At 63.8% G+C, this 15,051-nt stretch overlaps 1 protein-coding gene across 1 annotated transcript; it reads left to right on the forward strand.

The window, feature by feature from the left end:
- Nucleotides 1-1,760: 1,760 nt before the first annotated feature.
- On the forward strand, nt 1,761-14,975 carry SLC5A5 (solute carrier family 5 member 5). Its single transcript, XM_058040633.1, has 15 exons — nt 1,761-2,117; nt 2,968-3,033; nt 3,894-3,945; nt 4,048-4,115; nt 4,832-4,986; nt 5,774-5,914; nt 7,127-7,256; nt 7,855-7,943; nt 8,033-8,145; nt 9,214-9,284; nt 10,498-10,584; nt 11,346-11,617; nt 12,205-12,308; nt 12,544-12,650; nt 14,625-14,975. Exons 1-15 carry the CDS (start codon nt 1,761-1,763, stop codon nt 14,973-14,975), a joined length of 2,163 nt encoding a protein of 720 aa, XP_057896616.1.
- The last annotated feature ends 76 nt before the right edge of the window (nt 14,976-15,051 follow it).

Below are 15,051 nucleotides of genomic sequence, written 5' to 3' on the forward strand. Positions count from 1 at the left end.
CGGGCACACTCCGGGCACCCCCCGGTGCTGGCACCCTGGGTACCACAGGCACGGGGGATGCTCTGCCAGGGCAGCTCAGCCAGAGCTCTGCCAGCCCCTCACTGCTGCCACTCCCAGCGCCTCTCCTGGCCCCGGTCCTGCCCTGGTGCCACCGCGGGGCTGGGCGTGTGCCAGCCCCGGGCCCGTGCGGTGTCGCACGTCCCCGCCCGGCGGATGTGGCCCAAACTCGTTGTTTTTTCCCCTGGAGCTGCTCCAAGCCCGCTCGGCGAGCAGGAGGCGCCGCGGCGGGGAGGGGAAGGGAAGGGGTCCTGCCCTGCCCTGCCCTGTCCCCCCACTCCGGGGACACGTGGTGGGGACAGTGCCACCACCAGGGATGCAGGAAGGGACAGAGACCCTCGTGTGCCCGGCGGGGAGGACTCAGAGGGTGGCACCGGGGAGGGGACGGGGACATCGCGGTGATGGATCAGAGGGGACGGAGCCTTCGTGGTGACACCTGGGAGGGGACAATGCCTCTGTGGTGACATCTCGGAGGGGACTTCATGCTGGTGACCTGGAGGGGGCAGTGACCTCGTGGTGATGGCCTGGAGGGGACAGCGACCTTGTGGTGATGGCCTGGAGGGGACAGTGACCTCGTGGTGATGCTGTGTAGGGGACAGCGACCTTGCAGCGACACCTCGGAGGGACAGTTCCTCCGTGGCCACACCTCGAAGGGGACACTGCCCCCATGGTGACACTCTGGGGTGGACCTTTCCCCCTCGGTGACACCTCGGAGGGGGTGGTGACAAATCACTGCCAGCTCTGTCCCCACCTCAGCGCTGCTCCCCTGCCCCAACCCCAACCTCACCTGCGGGCTTTGGGTCAAGAGCGTGGAAATCCCCAAACCTGTCCGAGCCCGGGCGGGACAAGGTGGCGTTGGTGGCAGGGAATGAGGAAGCGGGGCCAGCCCCACGCCCGGTGCCACGTATCCCTCCGGGAGCCACCGTCCTGCCCCGCCACGGCCGCTCACTGCCGGGGCTCCGCGGGGCTGGGAGCTCCGCACGGGAGGGAAGGGGTTAGTTATTTATTTATGGCCGACAGCTCCATCCTCCCCGCCGCGGCTCCCTCCCCGACCTGCTGAACGTGCCTCCCACCGGCCGGAGCTGCTCGAGGCACGGCCGGGCCCTCGACCCCTCCGGGGACACGGCAGGGACCCCTCCCCGGGGAGCAGCCCCCGCTGGGCTCCTCGGGCTCCGTCCGGCCGGTCCGTCCCGCTCGGCCGGCAAACAACAACCTGTTCCTTCTGGGGTAAAGGTTTCCTTCGGGTTTGTTGTTTTTTCCCCTCGGCTGGAGATAAATTTGGCTCCGCCGAGGGCTCTGCCCCTCCTTGTTCGTGCTGCTTTGGGGAGGGGTCTCTGCCCCTCTCTCTCCCTCCCCGCTCCCTCCCGGCCGTGTCCCTTCGGAGCCGGTGGCCGGAGCAGCCGAACCGGGGAGCGATCGGGGGCAATTCCCAGGACGAATTCTGCCTGTTCCTTCTGGGACTCTGCCCTTTGGCACCCCTTGGCACAACCCCCGCCTGGGAAGGGCACAGAGGGCACGGGGTGCGGCACAGAATCCCGCTCCCCTCTCCTGCTTTCCGCTGGGCGCTCCCATTCCAAGGAATTCTCTCTGCCTCCAGTCTCCCCCTCCTCGGATGCGCCGCTGCCGCCGAGCCCCGGCCTAACCCCGCTGCGAGTCCCTCCCTCGGCTGCCCCATTTGGGGTCCCCCACACCCTAAAGCCGGCATGCAGGGACCCCAGGACGTGCGGGAGCTCACCTTCAGCCCGTGGGATTACGGCGTGTTCGCGCTGATGCTGCTGATCTCCACGGCCATCGGGCTCTTCCACGGGCTGGCCAAGGGCGGCCAGAAAACCTCGGAGGATTTTTTCACGGGTGGCCGGAGGATGTCGGCGCTGCCCGTGGGGCTCTCGCTGTCGGCCAGCTTCATGTCGGCCATCCAGGTGCTGGGGGTGCCGGCCGAGGCGTTCCGCTACGGAGCCAAATTCCTCTGGATGTGCCTGGCGCAGCTCATCAACAGCGCGCTCACCGCGCAGCTCTTCCTGCCCGTCTTCTACCGCCTGGGGCTCACCAGCACCTACGAGGTGGGGACACGGCGGGGACACGGCTTGGGGGGGTCCCGTCGAGGTGCCGAGCATCGCTGCCCACGGGTCCGGGCTCGACTCGGCGGATGAGACCCCCCCGAGGGGTGCGGACCCCGCTCCTGATGTGTCCCGAGGTGTCCCGAGGGGTCCCGGGGGTCCCGAGGTGTTCTGGGGTGTCCCTGGGGGTGTCCCGACGTGTCCCGGGTGGTGTCCCAGGGGTCCCGAGGTGTCCCAAGGTGTCCTTGGCTGTCCTGGGGGTGTCCCAGGGGGTGTCCCGAAGTGTCCCAAGATGTCCCGGCTGATGTCCCGGGGGTCTCGAGGTGTCACAAGGTGTCCCTGGCTGTCCTGGGGGTGTCCCGGGGGGTCCTGAGATGTCCCAAGGTGTACCAGGAGGTGTCCCGGGGTGTGTCCTGGGGGTCCCGAGGTGTCCCAAGGTGTTCTGGGGTGTCCCTGGCTGTCCTGAGGGTGTCCCCTCGCAGCCCCGTAGGACCCCACTCCCTCTGCCTGGGGGTGCTTGGGGGTCTCTCCCCGCCCCTCTCCCACCTTGCCTTGGGGTTCTGGGGGGGTCTCTGTGTCCCCTCCAACCCCACGGGGGGCACGGACCCTTCTCACCCCCTGCCCCGGATGCTGTGGGGTTCCCCCAGCCCTTCTCCTCCCTGGCCTTGGTGTTCTGGAGGGTCTCTCCCAGCCCCTCTTCCCCCTTGCCTCGGGGTTCTGGGGATCCCCCCAACCCTGCGGGACCCCGCTCGCCCTGCCGGGGTTCTGGGGGTCCCTCGAGCCCCCCCAGCCCCCGTTCCGGGCTCGCTCCGGGGTGGCCCCGACGCGCTCTTTGTCCTTGTCCTTGTGGCAGTACCTGGAGCGGCGCTTCAGCCGGAGCGTGCGGCTGTGCGGGACCGTGCAGTACGTGGTGGCCACGGTGCGTGTGCGGTGCTGGCCGCGGGGACAGCGCGGGGACAGCGCGGCGACAGCGCTGGCGGTGCCCCGAGCCCCGGGGAGCGGCCTCGGCCCCGCGCCGGTGTTTGCGCTGGCTCGGAGCGAGAGCGGCGCGGCGGGAGCGCTGTTTGGAGAGAAAACGGAGCCGAGAGAAAACCGCGGCACCTGCGAGGGGGCACCGAGCCCCCCTTGGGGACACTGAGCACCCCCTTGGAGCACTGACCCCCTCCTTGGGGCACCGAGCCCCTCCCTGGGGACACTGAGCCCCCCTTGGGGACACTGACCCCCTCCTTGGGGCACTGAGACCCCCTCGGGATCCTGAGCCCCCCCTTGGGGCACTGAGCCTCCCTTTGGGCATTGAGCCCTCCCTTGGGGCGCTGAACCCCCCCTTGGGATCCTGAGCCCCCCTTGGGGCACTGAGGCCCCCTTGGGGACATTGAGCCCTCCCTTGGGGCACTGAGGCCCCCTTGGGGACATTGAGTCCTCCCTTGGGGTGATGAGCCCTCCCTTGGGAACCTGAGCCCCCCCTTGGGATCCTGAGCCCCCCCTTTGGGCACTGAGCCCCCCTTGGGATCCTGAGCTCCCCTCGGGACCCTGAATCCCCCCCTTGGGGCATTGGGTACCCCCTCGGGGCCCTGAGCCCCCTCTTGGGAACCTGTGCCCCTCCTTGGAACACTGAGCCCCCCTTGGGATGCTAAGCCCCCTCTCGGGATCTTGACCCCCCCCCCTCGAGCCCCCCTCGTGTCCCTGACCCCCCCTCGTGTCCCTGAGCCCCCCTCGTGTCCCTGAGCCCCCCTCGTGTCCCTGACCCCCCTCGTGTCCCTGACCCCCCTCTTCCCACAGATGCTCTACACCGGGATCGTCATCTACGCGCCCGCCCTGATCCTAAACCAAGGTGTGCTGTGGCTCGGGGGGGGGCTCTCCCCGTCCCCGTGTCCCTGTGTCCCCCCCCTCAGGTGACAATTCCCACCCTCAGCACTGTCCCCTCTTCCCTCAGTCACCGGGCTGGATATTTGGGCATCGCTGCTGTCCACGGGGGCCATCTGCACCTTCTACACCACCATCGTGAGTGGGGGGGGGCTGGGGGGTTCCGAGGTGTCCCCAGGGGCGTCTTGGGCTGTCCTGGGGGGTCCCGGAGGGTCCTGGGGGGTCCTGGAGGTTGTCCTGGGGGTGTCCCGGAGGGTCCCGGGGTGTCCCGAGGGGTACCGGGGGGTGTCCTGGGGTGTCCCATGGGTTCCCCAAGGTGTTCCGGAGGGTCCTGGGTGGGGGGGAGTCCCGAGGTGTCCTGGGGGTGTCCCAGGGTGTCCTGTGCATGTTCCAAGGTGTCCCTGTCTGTCCCGGGGCTGTCCCTGGCTGTCCCATGGGACGTCCCAAGGTGTCCCCGTCTGTCCCAGGAGGTGTCCCTGTGTCTGTCCCTGTCTGTCCCTGTCTGTCCCTGTGTCTGTCCCAGTGTCTGTCCCTGTGTCTGTCCTCGTGTCTGTCCCCGTGTCTGTCCCTGTCTGTCCCTGTGTCTGTCCCTGTGTCTGTCCCCGTGTCTGTCCCTGTCTGTCCCTGTGTCTGTCCCTGTGTCTGTCCCTGTGTCTGTCCCCGTGTCTGTCCCTGTGTCTGTCCCTGTCTGTCCCTGTCTGTCCCTGTCTGTCCCTGTGTCTGTCCCTGTGTCTGTCCCTGTCTGTCCCTGTGTCTGCCCCTGGCTGTCACTGTGTCTGTCCCTGTCTGTCCCCGTGTCTGTCCCTGTCTGTCCCTGTCTGTGCGGGCGCTCAGCCCCGCTCGCTGTGCCGCAGGGCGGGATGAAGGCTGTCATCTGGACCGACGTGTTCCAGGTGTTCGTGATGCTCGCGGGCTTTGTCGCCATCGCCATCCGGGGGGCGCTGCTGGTTGGGGGTCCCGCCGAGGTGCTGAGCATCGCCAGCAACGGCTCCAGGCTCAACTTCGCCGAGTGGGTGCCCCCGAACCCCCCAAACACCCCGAAAAACCCGCGGGACCCCCCTATCCCTGCCCTGGGATCTGTGGGGTCACTCCCGGCCCCCTTCATCCCCTCTTCTGGGTTCTGGGGTCACTCCCGGCCCTTCACCCCCTTACCCGCGTTCTGGGATCTCTCCCAGTCCCTTCTCACCCCTGTGCTGAGTTCTGGGGTCACTCCCAGCTCCCATCCCCATGTTCTGGGTTCTGGGGTCACCCCCAGACCCTCTCACCTCTTCCTTGAGTTCTGGGGTCACCCCCAGCCCCTGTTCTCCCCCTCTCCATGATCTGTGGGATCACCCCCCAGCCCTTCACCCCCTTCCCCGCGTTCTGGGGGTCTCTCCCAGTCCCTTCTCACCCCTGTTCTGGGTTCTGGGGTCACTCCCAGCTCCCATCCCTCTGTACTGAGTTCTGGGGTCATCCCCCAGCCCTTCACCCCCTTCCCCGAGTTCTGGGGTCACTCCCAGCCCTTCTCACCCCACTCCGGGTTCTGGGGTCACCCCCAGCCCTTCACCTCCTACCCTAAATTCTGAGGTCACCCCCAAGCCCTTCTCACCCCACTCCGGGTTCTGGGGTCACCCCCAGCCCCTCTCCCTCCTACCCTAAATTCTGGGGTCACCCCCAGCCCTTCACCTCCTTCCCTGAATTCTGGGGTCACCCCCAGCCCCTCTCACCCCCTTTCCCGTGATTTCTGGGGTCACCCCCAGCCCCTGCCCGCCCTCCCCGGGCTCCGTGCCATGCCGTGCCCCCCTGGCCGTGCCCAGTTTCAGCCCGGACCCGCGGAGCCGCTACACCGTGTGGACCTTCGTGCTGGGCGGGACGCTGCTCTGGCTCTCCATGTACGGCGTCAACCAGGCGCAGGTGCAGCGCTACGTGGCCTGCAGGAGCGAGAGGGAGGCCAAGATGTGAGTGCGGACCCCCCCGGTATCCCCGGGACCCCCCGGAACTCTCCGGATCCCGTGCTGGAAGTCGCGGAGGGGAGGGGATGCTCTGAGGGGGGATTTGTGCCCTGCCCGGGTGGTTGTGTGGGTGAAGCGCCCTGCAAGGACCTGGCACGGCCCCTGCCAGGACCTTTCATGGAGCCCGAATTCCCCTGACACCCCTGGCAGGACCTCACACCCCTTCATGGACCTTGAATTCCCCTGACACCCGTGCCAGGACCTTGCATCCCTTTGAGGACCCCGAATTCTCCTGACACCCCTGCCAGGACCCCAACCCCCTGCCCGGCCCCTCCCGCCCTGCCAGGACCTCTCCAGTTGCCCTGGCAGGACCCTGAACCCCTGTGCCCCTCACGACCTGCATGTCCCCCGTGTTCCCCGTGCCCCCCGTGTCCCCTGTGCCCCCTGTTCCTCCCATGCTCCCCATGTCCCCTGTGCCCCCTGTACCGCCTGTTCCTCCCATGCCCCCCACGTCCCCTGTGCCCCCTGTGCCCTCCATGTTCTCTGTGCCCCCCGTGCCCCCCGTGTCCCCCTTCCCCCGTGTCCCCCGTGTCCCCTGTGTCCCCTATGACCCCCATGACTCTCATGCCCCCTGTACCCCCTGTGCTCCCCATTCCCCCTGTGCCCCCCGTGCCCCCCATAACCCGCATGCCCCCTATGCCCCCCATGTCCCCCATGCCCTGGGTGTCCCCATGCCCCCCATGTTCCCTGTGCCCCCTGTGCCCTCCATGTTCTCTGTGCCCCCCGTGTCCCCCGTGTCCCCCATGACCTCCATGACTCTCATGCCCCCTGTACCCCCTGTGCTCCCCATGCCCCCTGTGCCCCCCATGTCTCCCATGTCCCCTGTGCCCCCCGTGCCCCCCATAACCCGCATGCCCCCTGTGCCCCCCATGTCCCCCGTGCCCCGGGTGTCCCCATGCCCCACATGTCCCCTGTACCCCCTGTTCCTCCCATGTTCCCCATGCCCCCCATTCCCCCTATGCCCCTTATGCCCCCTGTGCCCCCCATGCCCCCCGTGCCCCGGGTGTCCCCATGACCCCCATGTCCCCTGTACCCCCTGTTCCTCCCATGTTCCCCATGCCCCCCATTCCCCCTGTGCCCCCCATAACCCCCATTCCCCCCATGCCCCCCATGCCCCCCGTGCCCCCTGTGCCTCTCATGCCCCCCGTGCCCCCGCAGGGCGCTGCTGGTCAATCAGGTCGGGCTCTTCTTCATCGTGTTCAGCGCCGTGGCCTGCGGGCTCGTCATGTTCGCGCTCTACGGCCGCTGTGACCCCCTGCTGGCCGGGGCCATCGCCGCCCCCGACCAGGTACCGACCCCCCGGGACCCCCCCCGGGATCACAGGGGGTCCCACGGGATCGTGTCCCTTCCAGGACCCCTCAAGCAGTGGGGTCAGAGGTGGTTTTGGGGTCCCTCGGGGTCCTGCCCCTTCCAGGACCCCTCAGGGGCACAGGGGGTCCCTTCGTATCCAGATCCTCTCCAGGACCCCCCCAAGGTAATGGGGTCAGAGGGGGTTTTGGGGTCTCCTGGGGTTCTGCCCCTTTCAGAACCCCTCAAGCAGGGGGTCAGAAAGGGTTTTGGGGTCCTCCAGAATCATCATCCCTCCAGCACCCCTTCGGGCAGTGGGGTAGGAGTCTGGGGGGCTCCCAAAGGGTTTTGGGGTCTCCCAGGAGCCCAGCAGCCCCTCAGGCAGTGGGATGGGAGTCTGGGGGGCTCCCAGGGGGTTTTGGGGTCTCCCAGGCGTCCAGCACCCCCTGAGGCTGTGGGGTGGGAGTCTGGGGGGCTCTCAGCGTGTTTTGAGGTCCCCCAGGTGTCCAGCACCCCCTCAGGCAGTGGGGTAGGAGTCTGGGGGGCTCCCAGGGGGTTTTGGGGCCCCCCTGTCCCCTCCCCTCACCCCTGTCCCCCAGTACATGCCCTACCTGGTCCTGGACATCTTCGGGAGCACGCCGGGGGTGCCGGGGCTGTTCCTGGCCTGCGCCTACAGCGGCACGCTCAGGTGAGGAGGGGTCCCAGCCCGGGGACACGGGCGGGCAGTGCCACCACCCCGGTGTCCCCACGGGGCTGACGGGGCCACCTCCCGCCCAGCACGGCCTCCACGTCCATCAACGCCATGGCTGCCGTCACCGTGGAGGACCTGGTGCGGCCGCGGCTGCCGGCGCTGTCCCCGAGGAAGCTGACGCTGATCTCCAAGGGGCTCTGTGAGTGCCACCGGCCTGGGGACAGGGATGGGACACCCTGAGGGGTCACTGTGCCCGAGGGGACACAGATGGGTCACCCCTGCCTGGGATGTGCCAGGCTGTGCCGTCCCATTCCACCCTATGGATCCCATCCCATAAATCCCAACCCAATTCCATAAAACCCAACCCAATCCCTTACCATAAATCCCAATTTCATCCCATTAATCCCATAAATCCCAATTCCATCCCATCAATCCCATCCATCCCATCCCATAGATCCTGTCCCACCCCATCAATCCCATCCCATCAATCCATTCCAAATCCCAACTCTAACCCATCCCATAAATCCCAATCCCATCCCATCCATCCCATCCCAATACCATTAGTCCGATCAATCCCATCCCATAGATCCCATCCCACCCCATCAATCCCATCCCATCAATCCATCCCAAATCCCAATCCCATCAATCCCATCCCATAGATCCCGTCCCACCCCATCAATCTCATCCCATCAATCCATCCCAAATCCCAATCCCATCAATCCCATCCCATAGATCCCGTCCCACCCCATCAATCCCATCCCATCAATCCATTCCAAATCCCAACCCTAACCCATCCCATAAATCCCATAAATCCCAATGCCATCCCATCAATCTCATCCCAATCTCATCCATCCCATCCCATAGATCCTGTCCTACCCTATCAATCCCATCCCATCAATCCATCCCAAATCCCAATCCCATCAATCCCATCCATCCCATCCCATAGATCCTGTCCCACCCCATCAATCCATCCCAAATCCCAACCCTAACCCATCCCATAAATCCCATAAATCCCAATCTCATCCCATCAATCCCATCCATCCCATCCCAATCCCATCAATCCCATCAATCCTGTCAATCCCATTCCATAGATCCCGTCCCACCCCATCAATCCCATCCCCTAAATCCCATAAATCCCATCCATCCCATCAATCCCATCCCAATCCCATAAATCCCATCCCAATCCCATAAATCCCATCCATCCCATAAATCCCATCAATCCCATCCATCCCATAAATCCCATCCATCCCATCCCATATTCCCGCAGCTCTCACCTTCGGCACCTCCTGCATCACTGTGGCCGCGCTGTCCTCGCTGCTGGGGGGGGGTGTCCTGCAGGTGAGAGCCCCCCGAGACCCCAAATCCCCTCCCTCAGCTGCTACCATCCCAAAAAACCCCAAAACCCCCCAAAACTCCCCCGTGCTGTCAGTGACCATCCAAGCGGTGACACCGCGGGGACACGGCCACGCTCTGGTGGCACCTGGAGAGCCCTCGAGGGTGAAGGGGTTGGGGCAGTGCCAGGAACCCCTGGAGCTCTTGCAGACCCTAAAAAAACCCTGAAAAGCCAAAAAAACCCCCAAAACTCCCCAACCCCCCTGTGCTCTCTGTGCCCATCCGAGTGGTGACACCATGGGGACACCGCAGGGACACGGCCACACTCTGGTGGCATCTGGAGGGCCCTCGAGGGTGAAGAGTTTGGGGCAGTGCCAGGCCCCCCTGGAGCTCTCCCAGACCTCAAAAAAAAACTCAAAAAACCCCAAAAGAACCCCAAAACCTCCCCTGAACCCCCCAAACCCCTGCCCTGTCTGTGCCCATCTGAGCGGGGACACCACAGGGACATCGCAGGGACACCACAGGGACACAGCCCAGCTCTGGTGGTGCCACCTCAAGAACCTTCAAGGAGGGGGAATTGAGGCAGTGCCAGGCCTCCCCTGGAGCTCTTGCAGACCCCAAAAACACCCCAAAACCCCCCCAAAAAACCCCAAACTCCCCCACGCTGTCAGTGACCATCCAAACGGTGACACCGCGGGGACACGGCCACGCTCTGGTGGCACCTGGAGAGCCCTTGAGGGTGAAGGGGTTGGGGCAGTGCCAGGCCCCCCTGGAGCTCTTGCAGACCCTAAAAAAAACCCCCAAAAAACCCAAAAGAACCCCAAAACCTCCCCTGAACCCCCCAAACCCCTGCCCTGTCTGTGCCCATCTGAGCGGGGACACCACAGGGACATCGCAGGGACACCACAGGGACACAGCCCAGCTCTGGTGGTGCCACCTCAAAAACCTTCAAGGAGGGGGAATTGAGGCAGTGCCAGGCCTCCCCTGGAGCTCTTGCAGACCCCAAAAACACCCCAAACCCCCCCCAAAAAACCCCAAACCCCCCAAACCCCTGCCCACGCTGTCAGTGACCATCCGAGCGGTGACACCGTGGGGACACGGCCACGCTCTGGTGGCACCTGGAGAGCCCTCGAGGGTGAAGGGGTTGGGGCAGTGCCAGGCCCTCCTGGAGCTCTTGCAGACCCTAAAAAAACCCCCAAAAAAACCCCAAAACCACCAGGGCTCCTTCACGGTGATGGGGGTGATCAGCGGGCCCCTGCTGGGCGCCTTCGTGCTGGGGATGTTCCTGCCCCGCTGTGGAACCGCCGTGAGTGCGGGGTCGGGGTTTGGGGTTTGGGGTTTGGGGTTCAGGGTTTGGGGGATTTGGGGTCAGGGTTTGAGGTTTGTGGGATTTGGGGTTTGGGGATTGGGGTTCGGGGTTTGGGGTTTCGGTTTGGGGGTTGAAGATTGGAGTTTGGGGAGTTTGGGGTTTGGGGATGGGGCATTTGAGGGTTGGGGTTTGGGTTGGGGCATTTGGGAGATTTGGGGTTTGGGAGGTTTAGTGTGAGGGTCTGGGGTTTGGGAGCAGCGGTTTGGGATTTCAGGTTTGGGGTTTGTGGGGTTTGGGATTTGGGAGATTTGGGGTTTGGGGATTTGGGGTTTGGGAGGTTTAGTGTGAGGGTCTGGGGTTTGGGATCAGCGGTTTGGGATTTGGGGTTTGGAGGATTTGGGGTTTGGGGAATTTGGGGACAAGGTCTGGGGTTTGGGGATTGGAGGTTTGGGGATTTGGGCTTTAGGGGGTTTGAGGTTTGAGGATTTGGGGTCAGCATGGGGAAGGTTTGGGGAGTTTGGGGTGTTTGAGGGAATTGGGGATTTGGGGGCTTTGGGGAGGGGGATTTTGGGCTGAGGAGAATTTTGGGGGTTCTGCTATTCAGTGCAGCCATGAGGATATTTGGGATTTTTGGGGGGGTCTCTGCAGCTCCCCTGGGCCCTGCTGATCCCCTGTCCCTGCCCCATCCCTGTCCTTGTCCCTGTCCTGTCCCTATCCCTGTCCCCACCCCTGTCCCCATCCCTGTCCCTGTCGCACAGGGGGTGCTGGGGGGCCTGGCCGTGGGCCTGGCACTGTCACTCTGGGTGGCTGTGGGTGCCACCCTGTACCCGCCCAGCGCGGCCACCATGGGGGTGCTGCCCACCTGGGGGACGCTGTGCCCGCCCCACAACGCCACCAACGCCACCAGCGCCACCAGTGTCAGTGTCACCAGTGTCACCAGCGCCACCAGTGTCAGTGTCACCAGTGTCACCAGTGTCACCAGCGCCACCAGCGGCCCCGTCCTGTCCATGCCACCCCCGGAGCCGCTGCAGTGAGCGGGGCTGGGGACAGCGCGGGTGTGCTCCTGTCCCCTGGGGTGGCACGTCCCTGTCCCCTGGGGTGGCACGTCCCTGTCCCCTGGGGTGGCACGTCCCTGTCCCCTTGGGTGGCACGTCCCTGGCCCTGTCTCTGCTGGCTGTGGTGTCACATCCCTTTTCCTGTTGGCTCTAATGTCACATCACTGTCCCCATTCACTGTGACGTCACACCCCTGTCCCTGCTGGCTCTGATGTCACATCACTACCTCTGCTTGTTGTGACATCACAGCAATGTCCCCGTCCCTTATGATGTCACAGCCTGTCCCGGTTTTTGTGGCATCACATCCCTGGCCCTGCTGGCTGTGATGTCACATCCCTGACCCCGTTACCTGTGACATCACAACAATGTCCCTGTCCCTTATGATGTCACAGCCCCGTCTCCGTTCCTTGTGATGCCACATCCCCATCCCTGTTCCCCGTGACATCACATCCCAGTCCCTGCTGGCTATGATGTCATAACCCTGTCTCCGTGCCCTGTGACATCACACGGTGTCCCCGTTCCCTGTGACGTCACCGTGTGTCCCTGCTGTCCCCTGTCACAGCCCGGCCATCCTGGGTGACTTCTACTCCATCTCCTACCTGTACTACGGCGCCTTGGGGACACTGGCGACTGTGGGGACAGGGGCCCTGCTCAGCCTGCTGCCAGGTGAGCGGGGAGATGGCTCTGTCACCCCCTGTGTCACCCCCCCCATCACCCTGTCCCTGTCACCCTTCCCTGTGACCTCATTCCTGTCACTCCCTGTCACCCTGTCCCTGTCACCCCTCCTTGTCACCCATCCCTGCCACCCTGTCCCTATCACCTTACCCTGTGACCTCATTCTTGTCACTCCCTGTCCCCTGTCCCTGCCACCCCTCCCTGTCACGGTGTCCCCTCCCGGCAGGGTCAAGGCGCTGTCCCCCGGGTGTGCTGTGGTGGGACATCGTCAGGGCTGCACCCTCGGGTGGCCTCAAGGGTGACACCAGCGTTGGGGACGAGCCCCTGGACAAGGCCACGGTGACCCAGGCGCTGCTGGAGACGGGAGAGGAGCAGAAACCCCCGGGTGACCCCCCCGAGGGTGGCACTGTCACCGAGAGCGACGTGTAGGGGACAGCGGGGTGGGGACATGGGGACAGCGGGGTGGGGACACAGTGCTGGCAGCAATAAAGGAGCTGCTGACCCTGAACAGAGCCTGTGCTTGGGGGGACAGGGAGGAAACACCGTGGGGGGACATGGGGAAGGACAGGGAGGGCACACAGGGAGGGGACATGGCCACTGTCCCTCAGGTGACACTGCTGGAATGGTGGGGAAGTGTCACAGATAGGTGTGAGGAGAATTTAGGAAACAAGACCTGCCCTGGAGAGATGTGTGTGTCTTGGTTTGGAAGGACAGGAGTCTGCTGAGGAAAGCAGGAGCCTCCCCTGAAATGGAGAATGTAAACCCTCCCCACCCCTCTGAATTGCTGTGAATTTTAAATTAAGGGGCTCTCAGGCAAAAATATGGGAGTAGGAAATAACAGTTCTTTAATAGGGAAGAAAAAACCAATAAAAGGATAAAATAAACAATGCAGTGCACGAGAAGAACACTGACAGAGTCAGAACCCAACCTGACACCCTGTGGGTCAGGGTGCTGGCAGCAGTCCCACTGGAATTGTGGCTCAGCCCTCCTGCAGTGTCAGGGCTGGTTCTGCTGGAGCAGGGATCCTGTAGAGAAGGATGTTGTATACTCACACACTTCATCCATGGTGCATAAATTCCATTCAAACACAGGACTCTGTCTGCTCATCATCAACTTCTTCCTCCGAATCCCAACAGCGCCTTCAAAGCAGGAAGAAGTTAGTTTCTTCTGATAAGAGAGCAATAAATTCTTTTTCTCTGGAAGATTGAGGTGTCCTGTGGCTGCTATCTCGCTGCAAGCCCTTTCTGTTAAACAAAGCATCTTACAGAGCATCACTTCTATTTTAACAGTTTTTATAACCTAAAACTATATTTAACACAGCACTTAAGAGAATTAATACAGCATCACTTTCTAACACCACACATATAATACTCATTTCAATATTTGCAAAAAGCCAGTCATAAAATAAATGCATTTTTCACAATAGCCACCCCTGTTCTAGGACCACCGGCTTGCTGCCTGAATAGCACAGGCACAGCTAAAGGATTTAGACTTCCTTCTTTGCAAATCTGGTGTCTGACTTCATCCCAGTCTGTTAGTTGAAAATCATCAAAATATTTTTGTGTGCTTTCTAATTTTGGGATTAATGCTGGCGAATTTTCAGGGGGGAAGGGTTAAGGGTAATGGGGGGCAGATTTGGGGGTTATGGAGGCACAGTTCAGGCTAATTGGGGGGCGGAGCTTGGGGTCACTTGGGGCAGAGTTTGGGGTCATGGGGGGGACAGAGTTTGGGGGCACTTGAGGCAGAGTTGGGGGTCATGGGGGGGGACAGTTCAGGTTAATTGGGGGACAGAGTTTAGGGTCAGCTGGGGCAGCGTTTGGAGTCATGGGGGGGCACAGTTCAGGCTAATTGGGGAGCAGAGTTTGGGGGCACTCGGGACAGAGTTTGGGGTCACTTGGGGCAGAGTTTGGGATTAGGGGGGTCACAGCTCAGGTTAATTTAGGGCAGTTTGGTGTCACTCAGGACAAAGTTTGGGGGTTAGGGGGGCACAATTCAGCCTAATTGGGTGGCAGAGTATGGGGTCACTCAGGACAGAGTTTGGGGCCACGGGAGGCACAGTTCAGGGTCATGGGGGCTGATTTAGAGGTAATGGGGGAGCAGGGTTAAGGATAACAGGGCAGGGGGCAGAGTTGGGGCTGTGGGAGTCACATTTAGGGGTACCGTGGGGCAGCTCCCCCCCACTCACCCGGCTCCAACTGCAGAGGGGGGGTCCCGGCCGTGCCCCCCTCGCTCAGCCTGGTCCCCGGCCCTTGGCAGCCCCAGGGAGAGGGGCTGGAGGACTCCCCCCCGCTCGGGGGGGCCGGCGAGGAGGAGGAGGACGAGGAGGCCGAGTTGGAGGAAGGCCGCGTCAGGGGGGGCTGCTCCCCGCCGGGGCTGCGGGGTCTGCCCCACACCGGGGGCTCCCCAAAAGGGTCCGGCGAGGGCGCTTCTCGTGGGGCGGGGCCGCTGAGGCAGCGGCTGCGAGCCCGGGGCGCGGCCCCCGCGTCCCCCCAGAGCCCCTCGGCGCCGGGGCCGCTGAAAACGGCGAAGTTGGGGGGCTCGGGGAGGCGGCCGGAGGGGCTGCGGGGTCCAGGGCCGGGAGTCCGGGGAGGGGCCGGGCAGGCGAGGGCGAGTCGAGCCCCGAGTGAGTCCAGCCCCGGCTCCTCCACGCCCTCATAACGCCGCCGCGACCGCGCCATGCGACCCCGCGTCACCGGCGCCGCGCGCCGTCTCCACGGCGACGGGGCCGTAAAGC

This window comes from Melospiza georgiana, chromosome 26 (genome assembly GCF_028018845.1).
Source record: "Melospiza georgiana isolate bMelGeo1 chromosome 26, bMelGeo1.pri, whole genome shotgun sequence".
Lineage (NCBI taxonomy): Eukaryota > Metazoa > Chordata > Aves > Passeriformes > Passerellidae > Melospiza > Melospiza georgiana.